Here is a 26336-nt window from a genome sequence, read left to right on the forward strand (position 1 = left end):
AATGCCAAAATAAAATAAGTGAAAAGGGTACATTGTTGTCTACAATGTAAAACACAATGATGGAACACCTGAAAGTTAAATCAACATGTTTTCCCCTTTTGTTTCAGGTCAAAACTTCCAAAGGGCTGATTCCAGAGGACTCGCTGTCAAATCTTGGAGCCAGAAAATTGCCCCTGTCTTTAATTCCATTGTTTTGACGGGAAACAATCAGCTTGTCAGCACGCAATTTCTTTAAGTGAAGGAAGTTCAGGAACTAAACACAAACTGGTCAGGGATGCTTTGCCTGCCAGAAGTAATAAGTGAATTCTCAGCATAGCAAACAAGAAAGTAGTTCAAATATACATGAGGCTTCCCTTCTAAACAGCCATTATCCTCTTCTCAATCAAGATTTAAAGTTGGTCTGCCTTTCAGGCTGCCTACCATTTGTGAAAGTTTCATGAAGATCAGTCCAAGTATCTGACTTATGTCCGTGGGCCAGATTTGTTCTGAATAATGAAAAGCCTGAAATAACAGCCTGAACTAAGCAGAATGATTCCTACAAGGGGAATAGCGCTATTATTGCAGCCAGCCTGGATGCTGCTGGTTGGAAGAACTCGACCCTGCCAGTATGCATGAGATTCAGCACAGGAGTTGATGTGTAGATTCACTTGTAGCAGAACACCTCTCTAATGGGTTTGTTTCAGGTGTATGAAATGTCACATTTGACATTCTGACTAAATTTGTATTGTGAGTTTATACTTCCTAGGATTCACTGAAAAGCAGGACTACACAGGAAAACTTTTGCCATCTCTGGAAATAAAGGACTGACATAACATAGTCCAAATTTACAAAAATCTCTACCCCTTCAAAAGCCTCTTGCAGGCAGGAGATCACAGCCAGTAAAACAGAAACAAAAATCGATTGAAGTTAACTTTATTCCAAAATATTTACAGGACTAAAGTGGTGCTTCATTTGTGAACAAAACATTTTATACTTCTGAATAACTTACTAGTAGTTTTGCATAACACTTCAGCTTCCAACAGAGGGAAATATGAAACAGTATTTTGGCACAAAGTTTTCTCTGCATGCATTAATATACTTAAAAGTTTCACAATTACTAGGACAACATTCCTTCTTTGGGATTGTCACTTGTAAAATAGGTCTAAGAAACGAATGCTTGCTTCTGTCTGCTCACTGCAAGCTTACTGCTTGCTTACTTAAATAGCAAGAATTAAACGTGGACATCCTTTGAAAACCAAGTTTGTCCACTAGAGCAAAATCCCACCAGTGATGAAAAGAAAAATATTTCTCAGCCTTAGCGAGATCAACTCACACATGCTTTGGGAAAGACTCACCCATGAGATTTTTATTACTCATCCATTCCAAATAATTACAAGCTTAAGTTAGGTCACAATCAAGTCTTGAATTCTGTAAGCTGTAAAAAAAATATGGCTATCTTTCATATCTAGCTTTATCAGAGACACACTTGCAAGTATCTGTAGGTAGAAGTAGTCAGTCGAGCTCTGCATGCAAGTGCCTGAAGCATGCATGTAAAGCATCTTATTCTGAAATGTACAGTTTACATCATCACAAGTCATCTATTATATTCCATTGCTAGTTAAGTTGAAGATACTGCTGTAAAGCCAGAATATGAAAAAGAATCAGAAGTAAAGGACTTCTGTTATTTAACTCAGCAGTTCCTTCAGTATTTTCCACTGTTTCAGGCTGTCCAACTATGTTTTTGGTGAAGTGGAAGAATCACGCACACGAATACAAACACACCCTCAGCCTGGCTGCCCTGAACATGTAGTTGCTCAATTCTGTCCATTACATAGCAGCGGCATTTTAAACAAGAACATTCAGCCATGCTCTCCGCAGCAAATCCTTCTAGCCACACGTTTAAATTCACATCAACTGTTAAAAAACATTAACAAAAGAAAAAGATGATGCACGTTTGCACCGTGCATTGAAGCTTCCTGCCATTATACAACCCCACAGGGCTCATATAAGTTGTTAATGGAAGCCCGTTTACAGTAGGCCTGTTCTACCAGGCACAGCAGCACCTTGAACCAAGCATGAATAAAAAAGCTTGCGAGGCCCAGAACATTAACATTTTGGTGTGAATGTATTTGGAACAGATCGTACATTATGATGACGTTTACAATAAAACACGTCAAATACATTAAAGCAAAGGAAGCTGTACAACCTTAACGCTAAAGGCAAGTACATTTGGTTCACCTCTGAGTTGTCATTTCAGTAACAGATCCTTTTGCAAGTTCAGCACCCTATGCTGATTCAGTATGCATTAGTCCTTTGACTGACCCCGGATTTGAAAAGCTATTAAAAACCCCGAACACCCCAAGATCCCAATCCTGCCAACACATACATCTCTACCGAGCCTCACAAAAGCCCCAGTTAAGATGTGACTAAGCACATGAGCACGTGCAGGCAGGATAAGGATTTAAAACAGTGGAAAGCAGTCACCTTTTTGTTCTGTTGCCTCTACACAACTGAGGTAACGTATGACTAACAGGGAAACTCAGCCTTTTGTTCTCAACAGAAAAAATTATGGCATGTGCGCCTTGGCAGAAATGTTTGTAAGAACTGCTAGTTACACACATTAAGTTACAGACAATTGTTCAAAACTAGAGGAGGTCTCGTAAGGCTTGTTTTGCAGTTGTTTAATTTACAGCTGCAAGTATGGTTTTTCTCTAAGATTTCATATCCTTTGGAAAAGACAGTTTTCTAGACACAAGCAGCTTTGCATAGCTAACAATACGTAGGGTTAGTAAACTCTGACTTCAAACTACTGATTCCTCTAGGCTGACACGAAAAGTTCAGGGAGGATTCTCTCCCTGCCCAAAAGAGAAAGTAGTATTTACAAGGACATTAGCTGAAACAGATGCAAATAAAGCCAAAAGTAGAAGCAACACACATCAGTCATGCAAATTTTTAACACTGTGATAAACGAATGTGGAAGCCAATAAGACACATCATCATTCTTCCGCTGTTTCATGGTTATGTCCTTATAGAACGTGTCCCAAATTTGCAGTTTCATTTGTTTCATTTTTCATATGCTAAAGATGAGCTCAAGGGAAACTGTAAAAATACTAATTCAGTTTTAGAGTAGCATTACACAGGCATCCAGATGAAGATTCAGTAATTCAGCATAACAGAATTAAGCAGAAAATGTAAAGAGTAAGCACAAGTCACATCAGTATCACTTCTAGTTAAAAATTTGTACTGAGGCTATGGAGAATCTGCTGTTACTTCTTGTATAGCAGTTCAAATGTCAGTGGAGGATACAAAAGAGAATAAGCAAAGTAATAAGTCACTGCTGACCAATACTTAGCAAACAAGATTGCCTTGAAAATCACAGACAAACTGCAGAACAGGGAGATAAGTGTCATTTCAGTAGTACTAAGAAACAATTCTGACTGAAGTTTATTTTTAAAACAACGGCCAAAATAGAAAATCAGCTATTTTAAAGAACTTGTTCAATTCTGAAGAATTCGTAGTCTTCAGCAACAGTATTTCAGACCAGGTTTCATTAGGTTTACTGTGGGATTCAGCAAATCATGCAGTCCAGTTGCAGTCTTCACATTTTCACAAAGAAATACTTACTAAATCCCAACTGAGCAACATATGCCAGCAACACAGGATCCAAATCAGTTTCTGACTTCTATGAATAAATTATGGAGAATCAAATTTGTGAAGAAAGAAGTGAATTTTGAAAGAAAGAATGAACTACTTCACTAAGACAATGCAGACATATTTAATAATTTCTTAACGCTGCACTTTCAATAAATAATTCTATCTGGTGGTACTGTGTTCACCTAATTAAAGTTCAAATTATTTTAAACGTGTAAGAAGAGGGAAAGGAACATTTTTTCCATGTTCTAATAAAACACACAAAATCATAAATACCTCTAATTACCAAGTACAATAAATGAGCAATGATTACATTGTAAGACACACAACTTCAGGTTTTTCTGATAGTCACTGATGTCGAGAGCTTTGGCTTACACCATAAGAACATGGCAATTCTTATTCTGATTTGTAAATTAGTTTCAAAGTTCTTGAAATGCCAGCTGGTCTCTCAGATGGCTGCTATTCAAAACCGTCTGCACATCTGCTCATCACCTAAGACCAACCTTCTAAATTCAGAGGTAATAAAAAATTGCTCATTTCTGCCTTCTACAGCTGTGGAAAATGCAGTTTTCCCAGACTGTCAAGTCCTTTAGAGTCGTGCGCTAGAAACCAGATTTGTAGTAACTGCTTCTCTTTCATGTATCAATACAGACAGCTTGCACATGGAAAACAGAAGCCTATATATGAAGAAATGTTCTCTAGTATTCTAGCCGGGGGAAGAGAGGAGAAGGAGAAACACTTCAAAACCTGAAGATGCAACATTAGTAGAAAAACACTAGAACAGAACGGAATAAATTAACCTAATTTTGTCATTTCTCAATTTCAAAGTCGGTAAATATGATTCAATCAAATCTTCAGAGTAAACAGAATTATAAGCGAGTCTTTCCTTTGTTTCAGTATATCCCACATTTAAGATTAGAACTCTAGACACTGTGAAACCTGGGGAGACTTTCCCCGTAGCAAAAGTTACTGCGCTCCTGAGGGGAACTGCAAGATTCCATTCTGCAGTTTCTTCAGCCAAAAAGTGGCAGTGTCTGAATTTGCACCTAGAAATGATGAAAAATTAAACAGACACAGAGCTGTGACTTCAAGAGGAAAATACAAGTTTCAGGGTTAATCTAAACAGATTATTTCCAGTAAAAGTAGAGATATTTACTGCATTATCAAGTTAATTATGGCAATTTAAAGACTGGTAGGAAGAGAAAGGAAAATTGAAAGGTATTGCTCATTTTCAACCAAACAAGCTAGCTACAGTGGATGAGTAACTCGACTCCCACATCTTTGAGATGAGGATATGAAGCACAAAGCATAGCGAGTCTTCAGAAACTAAGGCTTGGACATACATTTGCTGAGGGGCTGCTTAGTAAATACACAGCCAATACCTCTCCTCCCACAACGGAGGAGTGAAGTCTGTTACAGGCCCAGGAACTTGACACAAAGAGGTCTCTCTTTTCGTTTAAGGTAACAGAAACTAAAACCTGCCCAGGACAAAACCAGAGCCCACGGTTTCACAGGTATTATATACCAAGAGATAAAAATCAGTTAAGGCCAAATTCCAACATACATTCACAACTGGCTTAATTTTTTTTTTGCATGTAAATGAAAAAATGGCGTAAGGGCAAGACGAACACTAAAAAAATAAATAAATCCAAGAGGTCACACGTTTCTTTGAAAAAAAAGCAGTTTGTTTGACCACAGTCAGAAAAATTCTCTAAAAGCTGCAAGGAACCGAGGGCTGCAGATGAGTGCACAAATGCAAGACACAAGTGTTTTGAAAGGGCTTCTGTGAGCTGATCTCCCAGCTCTGTGGTAAGGGCTCCAACTGTTTCTGGAAGCAGGAAGTCCAAACCCAGGAATCTAAGTGAGTATTTTAGAGAACTTAATTTCTCAGTTCTGTAGTTACCCCTTTTTAAAGATTTCTGTTGAAGTAATAGAGGCATAAACCACCACAAGATTTTTCAACTTGTATCTTAATGGATCTAAGAGAATTTCAGTGGAAACAAATTATTCCAGTCTTTGAGGCACACACATTGTAACAGTTGCATCTTACAGTAAGAAATAATCTAAGCAAATCCCTCCTGAAGACTCTAAAATGTTAGTCCCATTTACTACACTAGCTAAAAGGATGGCATATTAATTTTCCCTATAATTATGTATTCCAGGTTCTTTTCCTGTCCTTCAAAAGGCATTAATTAGCGCCACTCCGGGAAAAAGAAATTAAGTTCTGCTTTCCATAGATTTAATAATAAATATATTCCACAATTCAAGAGTCTATCTATGTCTAGTGTGTTGGACGGGTATTTGGACAATACCAACTCATACAGGGGAAAGAGCTGTGAAGGCATAATGTAAAAGAAAACAATACGGCTTATTATGTTCACGCCGGATTTAAAATACAAGCTACTAAAAAAAGTAAACAGAAGAAGCTTACACTAATAGAATCCTCCCCCACAAGTTCAGGGAACCACCTGAATTGGACAGGTCAGGGTTTTGGTCCAGCATACTGGAACCCTATACGTAAGCCAGGAGTAGAGAAAGAACTACTTTGATAGTTCTTCCATTTAAAGAAAAGCAGTACCAGCTTTGTGAAGAAGTCTGAGGGAAAAACATAGGCACCACAACTTTTTTTTTAAGGTTCAAATGTACATTACTATGTTACCCACCCCCCCATTTATACACACACAGCTATGTCAAGTCACATGTTCTGTCAAGTACCTTCTGCATGAAAAGCCTCTTAGGCCAACTGCTCACGACAACTACATTCAATAAAGCAAAGTGGATAACTTGGTCAATCCATCTCTCCCACCCCAATAACTTAATTGCAAACCACAGGAAACAATCATTTCACAGAGTACTTAATGGCTGGGCTTGTCAGAGCTCTGAAACAAGGAGCACAGCTCTTCACAGGTCTGTGTTTCTACTGAACTGAACTGGGACTCCATTGTATTCCAGGCTAAGTCAGCCAGAAGGAAGTCATCCATTGCTGTCTGTGTCTCATTGCTGGTAAGGAATAAACTCCCTAGATTCTCAAAGCAGCTGTCCATAGTCTGTGTTTCAGCGCTACTGAGCTGGACTTTGCTTTCAATATTCTGAGTAGGTGTATTTTTAGCAGCTGGATATACTTCCGTCTGGGTTTCTGTGTCAGATGAGTCAGTACTCATGGAGAAACTAGACTGCTTCAGAATACTTCCTAAAGGCAGGTGGGTATTATTGTCAAAAAAGAAATTCAAGTCTGTCTGCGTCTGTGTATCAAACATCTCCAAGCCTAAAAAGTTAGAATTTCCTCGGCAGCTGTATGATTGAGTGGCACTATCTGAAAATAGGAAATCAGTCTGAGTTTCAATGTCCAGTGACTCCAAAACTGGCTCAGAGTTCAGGGTACCAAGCTCACTCTCTTCAGTCTGAGTTTGAATATTGGATGCTGAAAAGAACTCTTCAATGTCAAAGTCTATTCCTGTGCTCTGTGACGGACCAGATGGCAGATGCGTGTCAGCATTAGAACTTGTCTCAGACAAAAGGCCACGATTATCCAATGTCTGGCCAGACATGTTTCCTGAAAAGATATTTTCCAGATCACTTAGTAGGTCCATTGTCTGGGTTTGATTATCCGTTGTATTTTGAGGTGGAAGGATATTTGTCTGTGTATTAAAGCTCATAAGGGATTCAGACTTCACCGTATCTTGGTTCAGGCTCTTGCAATTACCCCTTTGCAGCAAGGTTTGACCTATATTTGCAGGCATTAAATTGTTTTCTGGAAGTTCAATGTGAGAAGAAACATTATATGACGAATGAACATTGTCAAAGATGTCACTGCACATGACAGCTTGGTCCATTTGCACTCTTCCATCCACAGAGTCCTGTGTTTGAGTCTCTCTAGAAACACCACACGTTGGAAAACAAACCTGACTAAAAGCATCAGTCTGTGCTTTGGATGAAGTCAGTTTGGAAGCAGGCAGCAGCGTCTGTGTTTGTACACTAATGGGTAACGAAACCTGTGAACTGAACGACAGATCTGTCTGAGAGCAGGAGGAGACAGAAGAATTGGGAGTCCAGGCTGCAGCTGGTACAAAGTTCTGTGAAATATAAGATAAGTCAGTCTGTATATTTATTGAAGAAATTTTATTCTTGTGACAAACATTCCCCAGTTCTTGCCCTATGTTATTCGATGTAACCTTACCCAACTCAACTTGTACACCTGTACTTACTGGCTCGCGATCGCCAGAATTTGTCACTTTTGAAACAGGCATGCTGTCTTTAAATACAAGTGTTTCTGCCTCCAGTGCTGGAATCAGAATTCCTATAGACTGAGGCAATAAATGAACAGTACTTACAACTGACCCTTGATTATCAACAGCCACTACAGCGGGTTTGACAGAAGAGTCTGTTGCAGACACGTATATAGGCAAGTGAGCAAGCTGCATCACTGGGAGTTTAACCAAAGCCACCTTGGGCTTTGGCAAAAGCATCTTCGGTGTGCATTTTGGCTGCATTTGGTTCGCAAAGTTAGAACTCCGGGAGCCTTCAAGAGAGGCCACTAGCTTCACTTCAGAGGACTCCAGTTCCTGAGTGCCAGGATTATTATTGCGTGTATTGATGAACGCTTCATTTGGTTTCTCTGCCAGCTGCTGATTATGTTCAGAGGCTTCCATTTTCCTTTTCTTACTAGGAGGATCCCTGTGAACATGAGATCAATAATTTATACTCCTTTCAAGCACAAGATACCTGCCTTCACTCTTTTGAGTCACTGCACTGAAATTATAAACTGAAGTCACAGGTAAAGTTGGAGATGAGAAGGCAACCAATCCTGATTAAAACATAAAAAGACTCCATGAACTTCAGTTTTGCAAAATATTATTCCTTACTCTTCCCATTTAAAAAAAGATTACCGCTTTTATGGAGACCCATTTCTAAACAGAGGTGAAAGTTCACATGGTTTCTTCCCTCCTTGCACATTAAGCACTTTTATTTGAAGACATGTTTAATTTGTTACTTTGATGCTAACTCAGAGTGAGCATTGAAAGGACAGCACTCTTAAAATTAGCATACAGGTAAATGTCTCTTGTGGAAACCGAAGGCATAATTACCATTCCTACACATAAAACTTAGTTTTGCAGCAGTTGAATCTCCAACAGACCGGCAAGGCCTCAGGAAACAGATCATCCTCTATCATATCTACGTACGTGTTAAGACTACTACAGATCTAAACATGCATATACAAGCGTTTAAAAAAAATAAATAGAATCCACTAAGACTAATGAAGGCAACTAGGCTACAAAAGAAAATAAACTGAACTGCATTCCACACCACGGTCACCATCTATAAACATTTCCAAATCATCTCTACTCTTACAGAGCTGTGAACAGAGGCAACAAGAACCACTAGCATTTATGCCATGCAGTGCAGCATCATGGATAGTTTGTTTTATACACAGGGAAACCTGATGTTATTGATAAGACAATCATTAGTGCCTTCAATAAAACAGAAACTACTAAAAACAACAGAACAAAGAAACTGCAAACTGCTTTATAGTTGAACAATGTGAGCCTATTTCCAATTTAATCGACAGAAAGGAGACAAAAAGGCAGTACAGGGGCAACAGAGGACTCAGTGATCAATGCAAGTATCATTACTTAACTGCTTCGCTTTTACCTGTGTTCTGCAGGAATTTCATGGCCAGTTCTGTAAATATGAGACAGTAATGCTGTTCTGCTGGCATAAGGGCACCCACAAGTACACTGGAAAGTCTTGCCACAGACCTCTATATGCCGTTTCAAATACCATTCCGTACCATAGGAGTTACTACATTTATCACATTTGTGCTTCTTTTCAGCATGCATTTTCATAAAGTGCTAGAACACACAATGAAAAGTAACCATTAGCCTTCAGCTAAGACTGAAAAAAAAGAAAATAATTTTTAGAGGAGACATTAATATTTGCATTTTTAAATTTGTTAAATAGCACTGAAGAGTAGAATTAAAAGTTTCTGGTTTTTTTACAAGTGTCATTAGCAATAAGTTATAAGCTTAAATAAAATAACAAAGAATTTGAAGTTTACAAATCTCCTTGTGCTATGGGCATTTTAAACATTTGTGTATCCTAATGCTATTGGCTGTTTCCTATGGACACTAATAAACCTACAGGTGAGTCTTGCCAAAGAACATAGTATACGTATGTTGCAACATGTGCACGCTCCTGAAGGTCTACAGTAGAGCAAATAGTCTCAATCTAAGCAGGTCAACTTCTGAGCAAACATGATTTTTTAATTTTCATTTACGGTACAAAGTTCTAGCCTCTCATCTCCTGTGTTCTCCCCAGCTTATCACAGGTCACCAACAGAGGAAGAGCGCTTGTTTTACTCACTCATGCAGAAGCGACTCTTACATGTTTTCTTACACGAGTAACCAGTGAACAAATACATTTTGATACTAAAGCAGAGAAAAATCTCTTAATTCATAAACACCTAAACAAACAGTTTAAAAGCATCACCCATATTTCAAACCTTTATTGATTACTACTCAGATTCCCCCCACTTTGATCTTTCTTCATCTTTTTAATTAGCGGAGAGGGGCTACCTTCTGGTTTAGCAGAACGTACTAGCATCTGTCTGATCAAAAGGTTCAAGCCCTCTAATATCAACATGCAAGCACGCAAATTCATTAACCACATGGTCATGTGGAGTATTTCTGCATACAATTCTCCAGCTTCTGCATATAAGGTTGAAAGGCCTTGTTCATATCTGAATGCAAAAGTGTACACTCTCTGGAGCAGAGACGGTAAGAACTATATCAGTATGCAAATAGTACCATAGGAAAAAAGAATACCTGTTTTACAAGAGAAAATTGGGAAAATGGCCTGTTTGGTCCTCTAGGGCAGCCTTCAATAGGACAGCAGTAGAATTTCTGTGAAGTTTTCAAACCCTTCCTTACTGGTGCATTAAGTTTTCCGCCCTGAAAAAGAACCAATTGAGAAGTTGACAGTTCTATAGCTCAGCACAGACAACGTTCAGAATATACATCAGCTTTGGCCCACTGGGTTTAGGCACTTTTCCAAGTGATTTGAAAATTCAAAACCAGTTTTTCCACTTACGTGGATACTACTTTGCAAATCAAAATTACCAAGTGAAATTACAACAAGATCTACAGAGTTGCAGCGCTGTCCTATTTGCTTTTAGCAAGACACTCCCTGCCCCAAGCCAATCATAACCGTCTTTTGCATGAGAGCCAAAATGCTTTCCCTACGGATACCACACTACACTGCTAATTCAATGTTACTTTACTTGTTAGCAGCAGAGTCCACTTGAAGCTCCATTAAAATTAGTCACACACCGTGTAACACAACACTTCCCTGATGCTGGAATTCTGTTGGCACTATTTAGAGTGAAAAATGCCAGGAACACTCCACCAGCTTAATTCAGACCATAAACCAAGCCTCACTTAACCATATGAACCATATCATCTGCCCTGCTGACCATCACACTTACACAACAGAAGAAAGCAAAAGAGGATCTCAAAAATAACTACAAAAAGGACACACCAGTGGGATTGACTAGATTGTTCAACCACACAACCTATTCCTATAGATGACACAGCCATGGAAACCAGACGAGATATATCCCTCTAGACATATCCTGTCTGAAAGAGTCTCAGTGGAAACATCAGGCCTCAGCGTCTAAGCAAAAATTAAAAGTGAACTACTAAAAATTTGACGGATAGCGTAGCTGTGAGTGTCCTCACAGACAAACCAGTCATAAACAGGCGTGTCTTATCTCTGCTGAATAATTACTGTCATTATTCTACTACCTCCTAGAGCCACTTCCCAAAACAGCCACAGAGCTCAGAAATCTTGTTGTTCCGGCCCCACTACACCAATTACACTTTTTAATCCTGAGTTTACCCAGAAACACTTTTCAAGAAATGCCAGTCTCAAAGTCGTCAGGGAAAAAAAAGATTTGTTGTTGAGCCAGAACTATTTTTGTTCTCTTCCACTGCAGACAAAATTGATATGCTTAGTAAGCATCAACTAGAGTTATTTATTCCTAAGTAAGAAGTTATTCACAGTGTGGTATATTTAATGTCACAATCCAACAAAAGATGAGACAATATGGGAATTATGTTCAGGCACTTAACAGGTAAACCACACTCAGGTTACTTAAAGCTACTTAAGTACTAAGGTATAGAATAACAAGTGTTTAATTGCTATATGAACACAGGTAAGGCTTTTTTAACAGCTGGAACATAGATTTTTCAAGGCACAGATCACAACAGATCAGTTATGACAAGCTGAGAGATATCCTACACATTTAAGTAGCCCTATCCAGATGGCAATCTTGTTTTGACCATCTTCAAAGTCCTCCTGGCTCTAATTGCTTAATCTTACATCTTCTCAGAAACCCATGTAGCCAGTTATATTTTATACATTCTCACAAGTCCTTTCCTTGTACAGCTGATTTTACTCTCCCTGTTTCTGCAACAGCCACCCACCACAATTACTGGCAGATAGTTATACAATTAACACCTCACAGTGCAGACACCTGCACTGTAGGGAATACCAACATTCAGATAGAGCTTGTGGTAACAACATGGAAAATTGGAAGGAACAACCCTTGCTACTGATTTAGTCGAAGTGAACCTAGTGACACCTTGCTTTCCTGCAACAGAACAGCTTACTACAAAGGATTAATTTCAAACAATGAGTTACAGTAGCCTGTAGCAACTATTTAAAACATTTTTTGCACCAGAATAGTGTGCATTTCTTTACTACATAACACAGAGAACTGCATTTAATCTTATTAAAAAGACTATTGTGGCAGTGTAATACTTGCACTTGGGCAAGTTACCCAGCCTCCTCGTTCTCACAGGAACCACACACCCCTCTCCTTTACATGAACTCCTCTAGCTTCAGTTTTAAACTACATGGAAGTCTTCCCCTTCCCCCCCATAAATAATACACACAAAAGACCAAAGAATTTAAAAACAAATAAATAATCAAGCCTAACATATTTTGTGCCAGTTTACACCTCCTGTTCTCATTTTTATTGGCTTAGTGAAGTTCAGGAGTCAGAAAATCAACATTTATATATCAACACTTCATGATATTTTCTTTTGTTAGGCAAAACAAGCCAAATTCTTCTAATTTCCCTTTGTCACACACACCAGCCACTCATCAACCTTAGTAGCTCTTTTCCACACCTCTTCTGAGTTAATTTGAAATTATTTGAATAAGATTCCGACTCTGCAGCAGTATATCCAGGCACAGAATATCCTTCTGACGTACTTCAGAACTGCCTTTCTCACAGCAGCATTACCCTAAATGCTCATACATGTACGGCCAAGCAGCTTTTCCAAGCACTTCCCATCTCAGTTATTTCTGTTACAAACCAGGACCGATCACATTTTTTGTTATCAGTTCACTACAAAACTACAACCTCATACTACTGCACTCGACTGCTTTCACAGGGCAATCTTGCTTTCCTATGTAAGCGTCCTTCCTCTGAAGTAACGATACCTCATAGTTTTTGGCATCAAAACATCCTTCTGGTGCTACTTTTAATAAAGAAAATTTTCCAAAGTCAATCTCCCTTCTCTTCAGCACTACTCTGTTCTCTCTTTCCCCAATAGCTTTTCATCATCTCATTTGTGAAGCCGCCTCTTCACTAATTCCTCATGTTTCAGTAACAAATGCAAGCTACTGAAGTCTTTTTGTCTTGGGAATCAGTTCTCCCTTAGAAGGAAACAGTAATACTAAAACGCAAGTCCTAGTCCATTCCTTTCTGAAGGAAGAATAACACACAGCTAGATTTCTATCATTTTACCTTCACTTCTTTTTCCTTTCATTCAAGATATATTGTCAAGCTGTGCATAATACCAAAAATATTTTAGCTAAGATATAGTACAGAAAAACTAGGCTCCCTTAATCCTCAATAATTTTATTCTCAGTTACAACTCCCTTGGAATAAGTCAGATGTTCCTGAAAATCTGCATCCATCCATGTCTCAGTATTTATCTGAGCAATGACACGATTTAGTCATCAGGTGTCTGAAATACATTCTACCTCCAGAAGGCATCAAGAGTTAGGGCTGTGTAGGCTCTTGGAAAGGAAGCAGCATTTCCTCACACATCGCACCCTGAACACGAGCTCTACAACCCACTCGCAGCAGCCCTACCAGCTGCTACACACACTCAGAGCACAAGCTCACAACTGAAACGGCTGCTGAGCCTGAACAAACATTTTCAGCTTCTGTTGTAGTTCCACTCACACGTACATGGGAGATAATACATAACACACACAAGTTGTTAGCACGTATCAGGAAATGAAATAAACCAATGATAGGAGACACGTACGCTCCAGACTTCTTTTTGCTCATCATGAAAGATCATCTGTACCACACACTTGATTCAGCAATTAGCCATTTCACCAAACAAGGATGTTTACTGTTTGCCCACTGACGCCTCCAGGGACGGGGCTTCCAGGACTTCTCTAGGGAACCTGTGCCAGTGCCTCACCACCCTTAACAGTAAAAAATTTCTTTCTAGTGTGTAATCTAAACCTCCCCTCTTTCAGCTTAAAACTGTTCCCCCTCATCCTACCCCTTAAGTCCCTGATGAAAAGCCCCTCCCCAGCCTTCCTGTAGGCCCCTCCTTAAGTACTGGGAGGCTGCTACAAGGTCTCCCCAGAGCCTTTTTTTCTCTAGGCTGAAGAAGCCCAACTCTCCCAGCCTGTCCTCACAGGGGAGGTGCTCCAGCTTCTGATCATCTCCATGGCCTCCTCTGAAGTCGCTCTAACAGATCCATGTCATTCCTGTGCTGAGAATTCCAGAGCGGGACACAGGGTTCCAGGTAAGGTCTCATAGGAGTGGAGTAGAGGGGGGAAATCTCCTCCCTCGCCCTGCTGGTCACATTTCTTTGGCTGCAGCCCAGGGCAGAGCTGCCTTTCTGGGCTACAAGTGCACATTGCTGGCTCCTGCTGAGCTTCTCCTCCACCAGCCCCCCACGTCCCTCTCCGCAGGGCTGCTCTCGATCACAGCATCACACAGGGGAACCCGCACCCGCTTTTCACACGAGAGATTTAAACAGGAGGCAACGAGAAACGCTGCGTTATTCCCACCTGGGCACGGCCCCCCCCACCCCCGCCGAGCCCCGGGCGGGCGCGGAGCCGGGGCGGCCCCCGCGGTACCTGCGCCGGGTGGGCCTTGCTGAGGTGCATGTCGAGCGCGGGGCTGTTGGGCAGCACCTTGCCGCACCCCGGCACCGTGCACAGGATGTTGGTCCTCACTTGCGACAGCTCCGTCACCGAGGGCCGCACCAGCTCGCCGGCGGGCGGCGGGTCCCCCGCGGGCAGCGGGGCCGGCGGCCGCCCCAGCGCCCCGCCACGCCGCCCGGCCGCCGCCGCCATCTTGCTGTCAGCGGCCCGCGCCGAAGCTTCCGGGGCCGCCACCAATCGCCGCCGCGCGCTCAGCGCCGCGCGCCAGGACACGCCCCTTCTCCCTCTGACCCCGCCCCCTCCACCCACATGGCCGCGCCCCCCGGGTCTTGGGCTTGGAATGATAGAATCATAGAACCACTAGGTTGGAAGAGACCCACCAAATCATCGAGTCCAACCGTTCCTATCAAACACTAAACCATGCCCCTTAGCACCTCGTCCACCTGTGCCTTAAACACCTCCAGGGAAGGTGACTCAACCCCCTCCCTGGGCAGCCTGTTCCAGTGCCCAATGACCCTCTCTGTGAAGAATTTTTTCCTAATGTCCAGCCTAAACCTCCCCTGGCGGAGCTTGAGGCCATTCCCTCTCGTCCTGTCCCCTGTCACTGGGGTGAAGAGGCCAGCTCCCTCCTCTCTACAACCTCCTTTCAGGTAGTTATAGAGAGCAATGAGGTCTCCCCTCAGCCTCCTCTTCACCCGCGAGGCCAGACACGGGAGTTTTTCCCTCATAGCTCGAGTGGATAAAGGGAAAAGCGCTCGTTACCCTGCGCTGTGCAGTGAGGTGATGGGTGCATCTCCCAGGACGGCCCCTGTGCTCGCTACTCATAAATAGAATCATTGAATAGTTGAGGTTGGAAAAGAGCCTTGTGATCATCGAGTCCAGCCCCTGAACAAAACATCTGGAAAGCTGCCTGGAGGAGAAGGACCTTGGAGTGTTGGTTGACAGCGACTGAACATGAGCCAGCAGTAGCCCAGGTGGCCAAGAAGGCCAATGGCATCTTGGCTTGGATCAGAAACGGCGTGGCCAGCAGGTCCAGAGAGGTTATTCTCCCCCTGGACTCGGCACTGGTGAGACCGCTCCTCAAATCCCGTCTTCAGTTCTGGGCCCCTCACCACAAGAAGGATGTTGAGGCTCTGGAGCGAGTCCAGAGAAGAGCAACAAAGCTGGTGAAAGGGCTGGAGAACAGGCCTTATGAGGAACAGCTGAGAGAGCCTCCAACTCCTGCCTGCCTGGAGCTGCTGCGAGGTTCCTGTCCTAGCCTCAGTTACAGGCTAGAGATGAAATGTGTACCTGAAAACCAAAGAAAGCAACATTTTGGTTGTTAAAAAGGAGATGGAGGCTGCCTTCTCCTAGGCCTGATACTCGCAGCGTTTTAGAGTATTTTGAAACTGTACCTTTGTGGCAAATCATTCCCCACTCAGGCATTTAAGTTACTTAGGAGAGAGCATTAGAAAGAAAAAGTTGCAGAGAGGGAACTGCATGGGGGATGGGTCTGACCACTGGAAAGCCTCCTGAAGGCACAAGAGGCATCAAGAGCCAGCTCTTCACGTCTGTCACCTACTTTGGGTATCGCACCAACTCCAGAAGTGTTTCAGCATCCTAACATCATGTGAAGTATTTTGCCAAACTAAATTAAATCATGCAGAGGGAAGTCCTAATAATATATCACTAGCACACAGATCTTCCCTAACTTCTATTTATGTACAAGTTACATAGAGATGCTGAAAAACAAACTAAACAAAATCCATATATGTTACATCATGTTTCTAGTCAGGCCAAACAAACTTCTGTGAGAAAATTTTACACATTTATTTACAGTTTGAAAACAAAAACATTCCCATACCTACAGCAAGCCATGAAGTTAGGAAGACTAGCTCTGCAGACATACCTAACAGGAATCAGAAATTCCATAAACACAAAGTTTCCAGGTAACAGAATTAAAAAAAGAAACAGTTGTACAGTATAACTACAAATCAAATCCACCTCAAATTAAAAATGATGGAGCAAGTTACATAAAACAGCTATATAATTGCTAATTACAATGTAGCAAATCCAAATCTTTTTGCTTTAGTGAATATTGCCCCCTTAATTCCAGTCTTTATGTCCCCCTGCACAAAGAAGTGGTGATGTGCAAGGACTGCAGAAGGATCAAATCTTAATTGAAATATTCTTCTTTGAGGATGTCCATGTTTTAGAATTATTACCTCTTTCATTGCATTCCTCTAAGATAAAATATTATGGGACATTCATACCAATAGACAGATGGTTCTTGTTTTTATTTCGATATTTGTTGTCGGCTGTTGTCCTCTGTGAGTAAAAACTTTAGTGGATGTAATTCAGATCCAAAGCTGGATGAAACTTCTTACTGACGCCTATAGTCCTGCAGTCTCTTCTCCATGCCCTGTAATGGTCTTTGAATATAATCTTAATCTAAGATAAAAACAAGCCTGACCTGCAGACACAGGTAGTTCCACTTACTTGAACGGGACTATTCACGTGTTCAAAATGGGGCACATATTCCATGACACTGCTGCACTGGAGCCAAAATAAAGCAGCCATTTGGAATATCTTTCCCATCTACAGCTGTGATAGCAAACTGAATAGCTACAGCTATCTTACTGCATCTTTACAAAGCTTTAGCTAGGTTTAACCTCACAAACAGTCTTAAAAATAGAGTTAAGAGCAGTCATCACATTTAAATTTAAAATAACCACAATCTTGGTTTAAACTTTGCCGCTAATAATTTTTATTAATTATGAAAATAACTCTTCTGTTGAAGGCAAATGTGGAAAAATAATTCAAAGAAGCCATAAGTTAGAAAAAATTTAAGGTATTATCAAAGGATATATTTTAAAATTTATGATGATTAAGATTAATAGTAGTAATAAATGAGCTGTGTATTTCTCTATGAAATAGTTTTAAATTAAGGGCTTACAAAGCTTCCTGGAATGATACCTTTTTTCTCTCTAATTTTAAAATAATTCCTAGCTTTTTGTGGGATACACGTAAGCAGTGGTGAAAGTGGTGCATCAGCCATACCTGGAGAGAGAGAGAGAGAGACACATCATTATAGCTTAATTGAATCAACATTTAACTTTCATGACTGTTATAAAAATAAAACCACAGCTTGAGTGTCTCTGTACAAACTGGTAATTCCAAGGACAAACTGGGATGTATTTAGACATAATATTTTACACTGGTAACATTTTTATTCTACTAAGTTTCTATGTATTTCTAAGTAAATGATGAAGGTTCTCCCTTAAGCAAGACACAGGCAAAAGGTAAGATGACAAAAATATTTAACTATAGGTTTTCCCTCCTTTTTATAGAGCTGGAACACTTACCTGCCGGTGGCAAGGATCTGAGCGATTCTAAAAGATGTGGACTAGAAAACCTGATCAGACATCTGAATGGTTCTTTTTTAGCCAAAACACTCATTTTAGGATCACTTTTAAATGCTGTCTCAAGCTGTTAAAACAAAATTTAACCGGGGAATATAAGCAATTAATATATTCAACCTACATTTTATTATGTAAACATTATAATAAAAAATAAATACGTAATAAGACTGCATCTTACTTGTCTATTGTTTGTAATAGTAACATGATTTCAGCTGGAGGAATAATTTAATAAAATTGGAGAGTGCCACCATGTGGTAAACAGTTTTCTGCCGAAAGAGGCAGCATGTTCAGGAATATTGTAGGACATCAAGTATCTTTTAGAATTTCCAATATTTTTGTTCATCAGATAAAATCCATGCATCATCCAGGAAGTTAAACTATGCTGGTTTTTGAGCTTTGTGTATACTTCAAATAACCCTAAATTCTCATGCTTCAACACACTGCTGGTGTAAGTCTAGCTCTAGTACCGAAACAAGTCAAAATGCTTTGTTCACGAGGGTGAAACACGATCTAGTAGTATGACCACATCTCAATGCAAATCTGTTTCTTAAAGAGATTTTTAACTAATTTATTTTAAACAAGTCCTTCCTAAAGTTGTTTTTGTTTTGTTTTAATCTAGTATTTCTTCAATTTGCAATTTAATGTAGCTACCACTACATTAAAATTATAAGCCTCCTCCAAAATGCATTGGTTTTACTACCTTATACTGTGCAAATTCAAGTTTTGGTAGGGGGCCATCACCAAAAACTTCCCGATTCAGTCTTTGTATTCTTTCTTTCTCGCTTCTGTTTTCTTGAATTATCCTTAAATCTGAAGCAGGGGAAAGGAGTTGGGAAGAGAAGAGAAACAAACAGAAAGACAACTTTGTCAGCTGATACAATACTATTTTTCTGATCTGGCGATTATTCCAGTAGAAATCTGAAAATAATAATATTAAGGAATTCATCAAGATCTTTTTTTTTCATAGGTTAGCTGTCTCCATCATTTATATTTTTAGTTCTTACCACGAGAAAAATTCAAGCTAATAACAAATAAGGTACTGGGTACTGAGTATTTTTGGTTTCAAAGCCATGTCCAGCGACAGTCATGGGGAAATAGTTAACATCTCCTAGTGACAGCCAGAATTATAGCACTCCACCAGGGATGGATAATATAATGTGAATGTAACATCTGTGCACTTCCTATTTGAATTTCATTTCATAAGCCAGTGGGTAATGACGTTCAAACTGCCTGTTAATTTAAAATATACATACCAGTTTCTGGTGCCACACTCCTTTCTTGCAGAGGTCTTGGACAATATGTTTGGAAGTTCTAAATGGAGAGAGAGAAAAGGCGGGGGGAAAGAGTTTTAGTTCACATCCAATTATAGAGGCTGCAGCTAAAAAGAACTTTCCAGATTTCTTTTTACTTGTCACTCTAAGAGTGAGTATTCTTCCAACTTTTGACAATTGCGAGAAGCCAAAAAGTCCAGCTTTACTTTGAGAAAAGAATTCCTGTCTTATGATATTCATGAGTATTTCACTATTCACAAGTTTTATGTGGATGAGCAGACCAAGTGTCCATTCTAATGGCCTTCAATTCACTGCTCTAGGAAGCCTAGTAAAATGATGCTGAAAAATCCTAGGACTCAATCGTTCATATGATTTCTCGGCTGAATTTAACCACTAGGAATAACCATAAGAGTAGGTGGGATACCAATTAATTACATCCCCATTGTAATGTTACCTTAATGAAAGGCTGTCCACCTCAGTAGCTCAATATTATTTTAACTTGATGGTCTCTTGGAAGAGGTGAATTTTCCCCCTTGTTAGGGGGTGAGAACTAGGCCTGAAACAAAAAGCAAGACTTATCTTAGGACGTACTTGTGAAGTGGCTCACCTGGCTATATCTCTTAAACACAAAATCTTTAAGGGAGTTTAAACAATGACTTCGAAGCTCCATTTCACGGATGTCATGGTAATTGGAAGCAAAAATCAGGGCCTTTAAATAAAAATTGAAATTGTTTTAACATCAGTCTTAATTGTCACTGTGTTTATAATACGGAAAAAATACAGTATTTCTAGACATTGAGATGGTTTTGTTTCAAGAAAAGCAACTGTCCTTTAGCTAGCAGGATTTTATGTCTGAAAAAGTCTTGAACAGACTGTTACTAAGCTTAGATTAACATGTAAAAGCATTCACAGTATTGACAGCCCTATAGCCTTATCAGCTGAAAAATCAATAAAACCCCCCAGATTAATAAAATAATTAAATTACTAGTACAGAAGTCTGCTAAACAGAGAAAAAAGTAGAGGACTCCCAATACCGATCGCCACAAGATGACAGAAAATGTCTTTTAAAACTAATTAATAGCATTCCCTTATGAGTTCATACATTTAGTTCTTGAAGTTAGCTGTGTTGATGTGCAATTCTTCAACTTAGCTTAAAAGTGTCTAACACTTGGGTAAGAAATTAGAACACTTCAAGGTGAGCAAAAATCCCAGGAAACTAAATTTATTTACAATGCACCATTCCAAAGGTCAGATATTGGTTTGGCCCCATTTTTATCACGAGGTAGGAAATAAAAAATAACTATGTAAATGAGTACATTATATTAAGTGGCAAATCTTTACCCATCCTCTTACAAGCTAACCCAATTACAGCTCTACACGACTGTGATGAAGTCAAGGTCTGTGCAGATTTATCCTGTACCTGACACAGCAGAGGCAAGTTGCTCCTCAGCACTGAGGCAGAAATGAAGACATAGGAAGTCTGTGAACGGTACACAACATAGCTGGTTTTGTACTGGTTTGGTTTTGTGTATGATGTTCCCCAGGCAACTCTAATCCAGATTTCATTATCCTCGTATTCTCTAAAGTTGATGGTGACCTAATAGGAAAATAAAAGCTTTGATTTATCAGCACATTCAGGCATCAAGGAAGATTTTATCTCTTAACCCAGTGTTCACTAGACCCAAACATAATTTAGTACACTACTGGTAGAATAAGAAAAAAACTCACTAGTGTGGTCAGGATTGCATTTAAATCAAATTTCCACAGAAAAAAAGATAGCATCACAAACTAAAAAAAAAAAAAAATTTCATCTCTCAAACTCCAATGTGACTTATGCATTTTGTTCCTATGGATGAACATTTTCTTCTGAAGGGTAAAACTAAAAATAGCTTATAAAAAAAAAAACTTAATTCTCTATTTTGGGAAAATAAGAGCACAACAGAAATGTGTCTCTTCAGATGGAGTGTTAGTAGCAAAATTTCCAATATGTCCAATTTTTGAGAAACTAAACTTTTCATCAACTTGTGATTTTACACCTGAACATAATATTTACCACTGCTCAAGAGTACACAGTCAGAAATTTGAAGAAGATTCCCTCTCCTGTTTTTGTAGATTGCTCCTTGGTTACTCCTTTTTACCTTGACTCAATCTGCATGACTTAGAAGTGGGAAAAATTCCTTAAAAAAAATAAAATCCCTCCTCTTCACTGAGGCACATGTAGTCAAGTGTTGAGTCCAATCAGGTCATCAACTGTTTAAATTGATGAATGAACATCACTTCTCAAAGCTTTTGTGGATTTTTTTTTTTTTAAATGAATATATTGCAAAACTTTATTATAATGGAGCTGTATGAATTACAGCCTAACATGTTAGTCCGATTGGTATTTGTTGCCCTCTGCTGTTGGCAGCGGGAAGCCTTTGTGAATCAGAAAGTAACACAGCTAACTAGCCAAAAGCATTTTCCATTACCTAAAGTTAGGATGGTAAACCAAAGCAAAAAAAGGCTCCTGAAAATTGCTTACTAATTTAAAAAGCGAGACAATTGTATTTCCTTTTCATTTTTTTCTTACCATGCTCATTTCTGTCTAAAAACTGCTTCTTGCTATTGACATTACTCTTCCAATTATTATAATGTAATGAAACACCGGAGCCAAGTTCTCACAGCTATCAAAGTATCATTTCAAATCCAAAACTAGAATAAAATGGACACAGACACAATATTGCTACTAATCTAAGTAATAATAACTGAACCTCCTTGTCCTTCTTACTGGCTACATAAAATTCCCACTATAATGTATTTGATCACATTTTTGTTGTTTGTGTATTGTTGGATAACAGGACAAACCAATATCAACTTACCTACACTTGAATACAGAAAAATTTGATCAAAACCATAAACATACTATCTTTCTTGAAGCCTGTCATATCTTAAGGCAAACTTATATTTTATTTGCTAGAACAGATATATTTCACACACCATTCTTACCATTCCTAAATGAATAATACCATTTAATTTTTGATGCAGACTGTAAGAAAAAAATACCTTGCTGAAGTTATGAAAACAACCTATTGATACCAGAGCTGCGTAATAAATTTAGAGTGGATTTTACTCTTACATTGTTCAAGGCTGATCGAAGACGTTTCTTAAATTTTCTTTTGAAATCTGCTAAGTCAAAAAATTCCATTTCTTCCCCTGTTACATAGGAAAGAAAAAAAAAGAAATGAGAACTGTGTTTACAAAAACTAGTTTAGAGATGTTTTTACAGTTTTGCTGAAAGAGAATTAAGCAGAAAAGCTGATGTTGCAGAGCCTTCCTTATAGGAAAAGCTGTATATTAAATTTGAGCCTCGTTATTGCCATATAGAGAAAAGGTTAATATTTAATTAGTAGTTATTACTTTCTAATGATTGCTTGAGAAGTTAATTAAAAGTATTCTAAAGACATCAAAGGTAACTCTGTTGAAAAATCCATACTGGATTACATTTGTGTTTAAAACGTTTATGAAGCAGCACTGCAGTAAGTTGCTGAGAACTGTGAGGTTACAGTGAGGAAAGGCACTTTACCTGTTTTTCTCATCTGGTAAACGCTCCACATTCTTTTGTTTGGGTAGATATGGTTGTCTGAGAAAAATAGGAATTGCTCAATAACGTCATGTATTATCAAGGGGTGATTAAAGAAACAAATAATTTGACAATACATTTATGACCAGGCTATTTCAAAAAGATTACTCCTGACAATCCAATATAATTTGTTCAGCATTCTTTAACTACCTTAAGCCTAAATGCAAAGTATTTTTTATTAAAGGACAGGAAGATTTTTAAATTCAGTCAAGCAACTAATAAAGGGTATCTGTGAGGTGCAATGCTTAAACAAGGATTTTATCTAAAATGACCAAAACTCAGCCTACACTCAACTAAAGAGGTGTACACTGTTAACAGAAACCTTGGAATTTAAACTATCATATAATAGAGCTGTGAATTAGTTTTGGAGTCAGAGTTCCACCTGGATTATTTGCCGGTAGTTCTGCCTATGCCAGTCCCTGTTGGAGCACAATATTACTGACTTTAGGGTTTGAGGCATACTGAAGACAAACTTATCTCTACATTTAGAACTATGTGCTGGATGTGGCTGACTACAGCTTACATCTATTCGGACCTCAGAAGAAGCAAACACGCTTTTGTTAATTTTGAGCTTTTTTTTAGTAAAGGCCAGATCCAATAAGATTAATCACCTAAAATGAGATCTGTTTATACCAAATGAATCAGTACCTCACTAGGGCAACTGCTATTTAATTAAAGATGTTATCAAGTTATTCAGAAAAAAAGAGGTTGTTTTTTTTTTTAAATTTTTTACTTACAAATTATGTCTAGGACAGCTGCTTGCTTTATGCTTGCACAGTTCTCCTAGAAAGAATAACAATGCATGGTGAAGTGCAGGTCCAGAATGCTCCATCACACTATTTAGTAAGTGAAAAATCTCAGTAGTGGTAGTTTAAATTACATTGCACTAAAGTCCACAGCATGAAAACTCTCCACAAAGATACCACACCTAGTCCCAACGTGCACAGAATACAGTTCCGAGAATTCAACAACAAAAGCTATTTCAGCAAGGTTTAAGTGTTTCTACGCAGGCAGCAAGAATGCTGTCCTTACAGTATGACATATAAGCGATCAGAAAATAAAACTAATGGGTATTCGTGACACCATGCAACACTGACCCATATTTTGCTGTCAGGAATTTTAACATGCTTGGTTCCTCCCTATGTAACCTTTACAGCATGAAAAGATTTTAAAGAAATCATCGAGGCAAAGTCCTGTCCCTGTACAGGACAACATTTGCACCATGTCTGAGGGCATTGTCCAAATACTTCTTGAATAGTGTCAGGCTTGGCACCGTGACTGCTTCCCTGGGGAGCTGTTCCAGTGCTCCACCGCCCTCTGAGTGAGGAACCTTTCCCTAATGTCCAACCTAAACTTCTCCCAGCATATCTTCCTGCCACTCCCTTGGGTCCTGTCATTGGTTACCAGAGAGAAGAGATCAGGACCTGCTCCTCAGTATTATCAGCTAAGCTTTACATTTTCCAGACAACAATCTGCCATTTGATGCTGTGTTATGGCAAAAAAAAAAAAAAATTATTTCTTCACAGGAATGTTTTTTTCATGGTACTTCAACAGGCGTCCCCCCTGATAGGCAGTTCCTGAGGGAAAGGATTACCTCACAGAGTTGAACAACTTCTAGAGAAATGTTTTCCTTTATCTGGTGGAAGTTTATGGTTTGCAGCTGCGCCTCGGAGAGAAAGCCCCATTTCTGTAGCACCATCTTGATTTCATCTCTTGGGATTTTCAGGACGGTTCTCCGGATGTACTCGGCAACAGATTCATCCATGACAGAGCCACCTGAAAAGCTGAAACATTAAAGGTGTGAGAATTAATTGATAAGTTTTGCTGCAGCTGGTTCGTATGTTTAAATATCTTGTTGTATAAATCCATCATACATCAAGAAATAATACACAGCCTCCAGACACGGATAAATAACCTGAAAGAATAAACACTCTCTTAGAGTTGCCAGAATTTATTGGTATGCTTAGCTGTCTTGTAAGATGTGGCTGTTTTAGGTCAAGAGATAACCTCTCTAAGGGCTGTGAAAATGTATTGATATGCTTAGTTGTCTTATAAGATGTAGCTGGTTTAGATTAGGAAATAACCTGAAGGAAGTCTCCAGACATGACTGGGCAACCTATAAAACTCCACAACATTCTTTGAGGACTCACACAGTTCTTTATCTAAAACTATACATGCACTGCTTTTGTAAGCTGGTATGCCTTTTTTCGAAGGGCATCTGATTCAGTGCTTAATTGTAAAATAAAAATATTATTGTCTTTGCTTTGAAGACTTTTAGAATCATAGAATCACTAGGCTGGAAAAGACTCACTGGATCGAGTCCAACGATTCCTATCAAACCCTAAACCATGTCCCTCAGCGCCTCATCCACCCGTGCCTTAAACCCCTCCAGGGAAGGTGACTCAACCCCCTCCCTGGGCAGCCTGTTCCAGTGCCCAATGACCCTTTCTGTGAAATTTTTTTCCTAATGTCCAGCCTGACCCTCTCCTGGCGGAGCTTGAGGCCATTCCCTCTCGTCCTGTCCCCTGTCACTTGGGAGAAGAGCCCAGCTCCCTCCTCTCCACAACCTCCTTTTCAGTAGTTTAGAATCATAGAATCGTTTGGGTTGGAAGGAACCTTAAAGGTCACCTAGTTCCAACCCCCCTGCCCTGGGCAGGGACACTTCCTAGCTAGATCAGGCTGCCCAAGCCCCATCCACCCTGGCCTTGAACACCTCCAGGGATTTCACCAGTGAATAAGCGTTTCTCACAAAGCCGCTAATCATAGAATCACAGAATGGTTTGGATTGGAAGGGACCTTAAAGATCACCCAGTTCCAAGCCCCCTGCCCTGGGCAGGGACACCTCCCACTGGATCCAGTCGCTCAGAGCCCCCTCCCACCCGGCCTCGGCCCCCCCACCCCCCCAACCCCGGGGCTGGGGCAGCCCCCTCTCACCTGGGCAGCCCGTTCGGCCCAGGGCAGGGGAGCCGCGGGAGGCGCAGGGAGCCGGGGCCGGGCTAGCGGGACGCTGCCATCGCTCCCGAGCGCAGCGCGGCCCCGGGTCTCGGCGCGCCCCGAGCTCAAACGCTTCCTGTGGCCTCCCTGGCCGCCGCCGCTTCCCGCCAACCGCCGTTCGAAACGCCCAATCAGACGCCGCGATGTCTCCGAGCCGCCCAATCAGACGCCGCGGAGGAGCCTGAGCCGTCCAATCAGACGCCGAGGTGGCCCCGCGCCGCC

General features: G+C 40.2%; 2 protein-coding genes across 3 annotated transcripts; both read right to left on the bottom strand.

The window, feature by feature from the left end:
* Positions 1 to 906: 906 nt before the first annotated feature.
* Positions 907 to 15034, bottom strand: ATMIN (ATM interactor). Of its 2 annotated transcripts, XM_069868855.1 has the most exons (5): positions 14803 to 15034; positions 10452 to 10577; positions 9280 to 9479; positions 7962 to 8304; positions 907 to 7703 (listed from the first exon to the last, which is right to left on the bottom strand). In XM_069868855.1, the coding sequence occupies exons 1-5, from the start codon at positions 15019 to 15021 to the stop codon at positions 6486 to 6488; spliced, it is 2106 nt and encodes a 701-aa protein (XP_069724956.1). In that variant the 5' UTR covers positions 15022 to 15034; the 3' UTR covers positions 907 to 6485. The 2 variants fall into 2 exon arrangements, with proteins under 2 accessions (XP_069724956.1, XP_069724955.1); XM_069868854.1 differs by having other exon boundaries at positions 907 to 8304.
* A 1589-nt stretch (positions 15035 to 16623) lies between these two features.
* CENPN (centromere protein N) lies at positions 16624 to 26173 on the bottom strand. The gene is made up of 11 exons (XM_069868595.1): positions 26055 to 26173; positions 24715 to 24904; positions 23858 to 23903; positions 23064 to 23120; positions 22617 to 22693; positions 20922 to 21098; positions 20109 to 20210; positions 19484 to 19541; positions 18931 to 19040; positions 18174 to 18297; positions 16624 to 17868 (listed from the first exon to the last, which is right to left on the bottom strand). The coding sequence occupies exons 2-11, from the start codon at positions 24883 to 24885 to the stop codon at positions 17753 to 17755; spliced, it is 1038 nt and encodes a 345-aa protein (XP_069724696.1). The 5' UTR covers positions 24886 to 24904; positions 26055 to 26173; the 3' UTR covers positions 16624 to 17752.
* Between the last annotated feature and the right edge of the window lie 163 nt (positions 26174 to 26336).

Source organism: Phaenicophaeus curvirostris, chromosome 14 (genome assembly GCF_032191515.1).
Source record: "Phaenicophaeus curvirostris isolate KB17595 chromosome 14, BPBGC_Pcur_1.0, whole genome shotgun sequence".
NCBI lineage: Eukaryota > Metazoa > Chordata > Aves > Cuculiformes > Cuculidae > Phaenicophaeus > Phaenicophaeus curvirostris.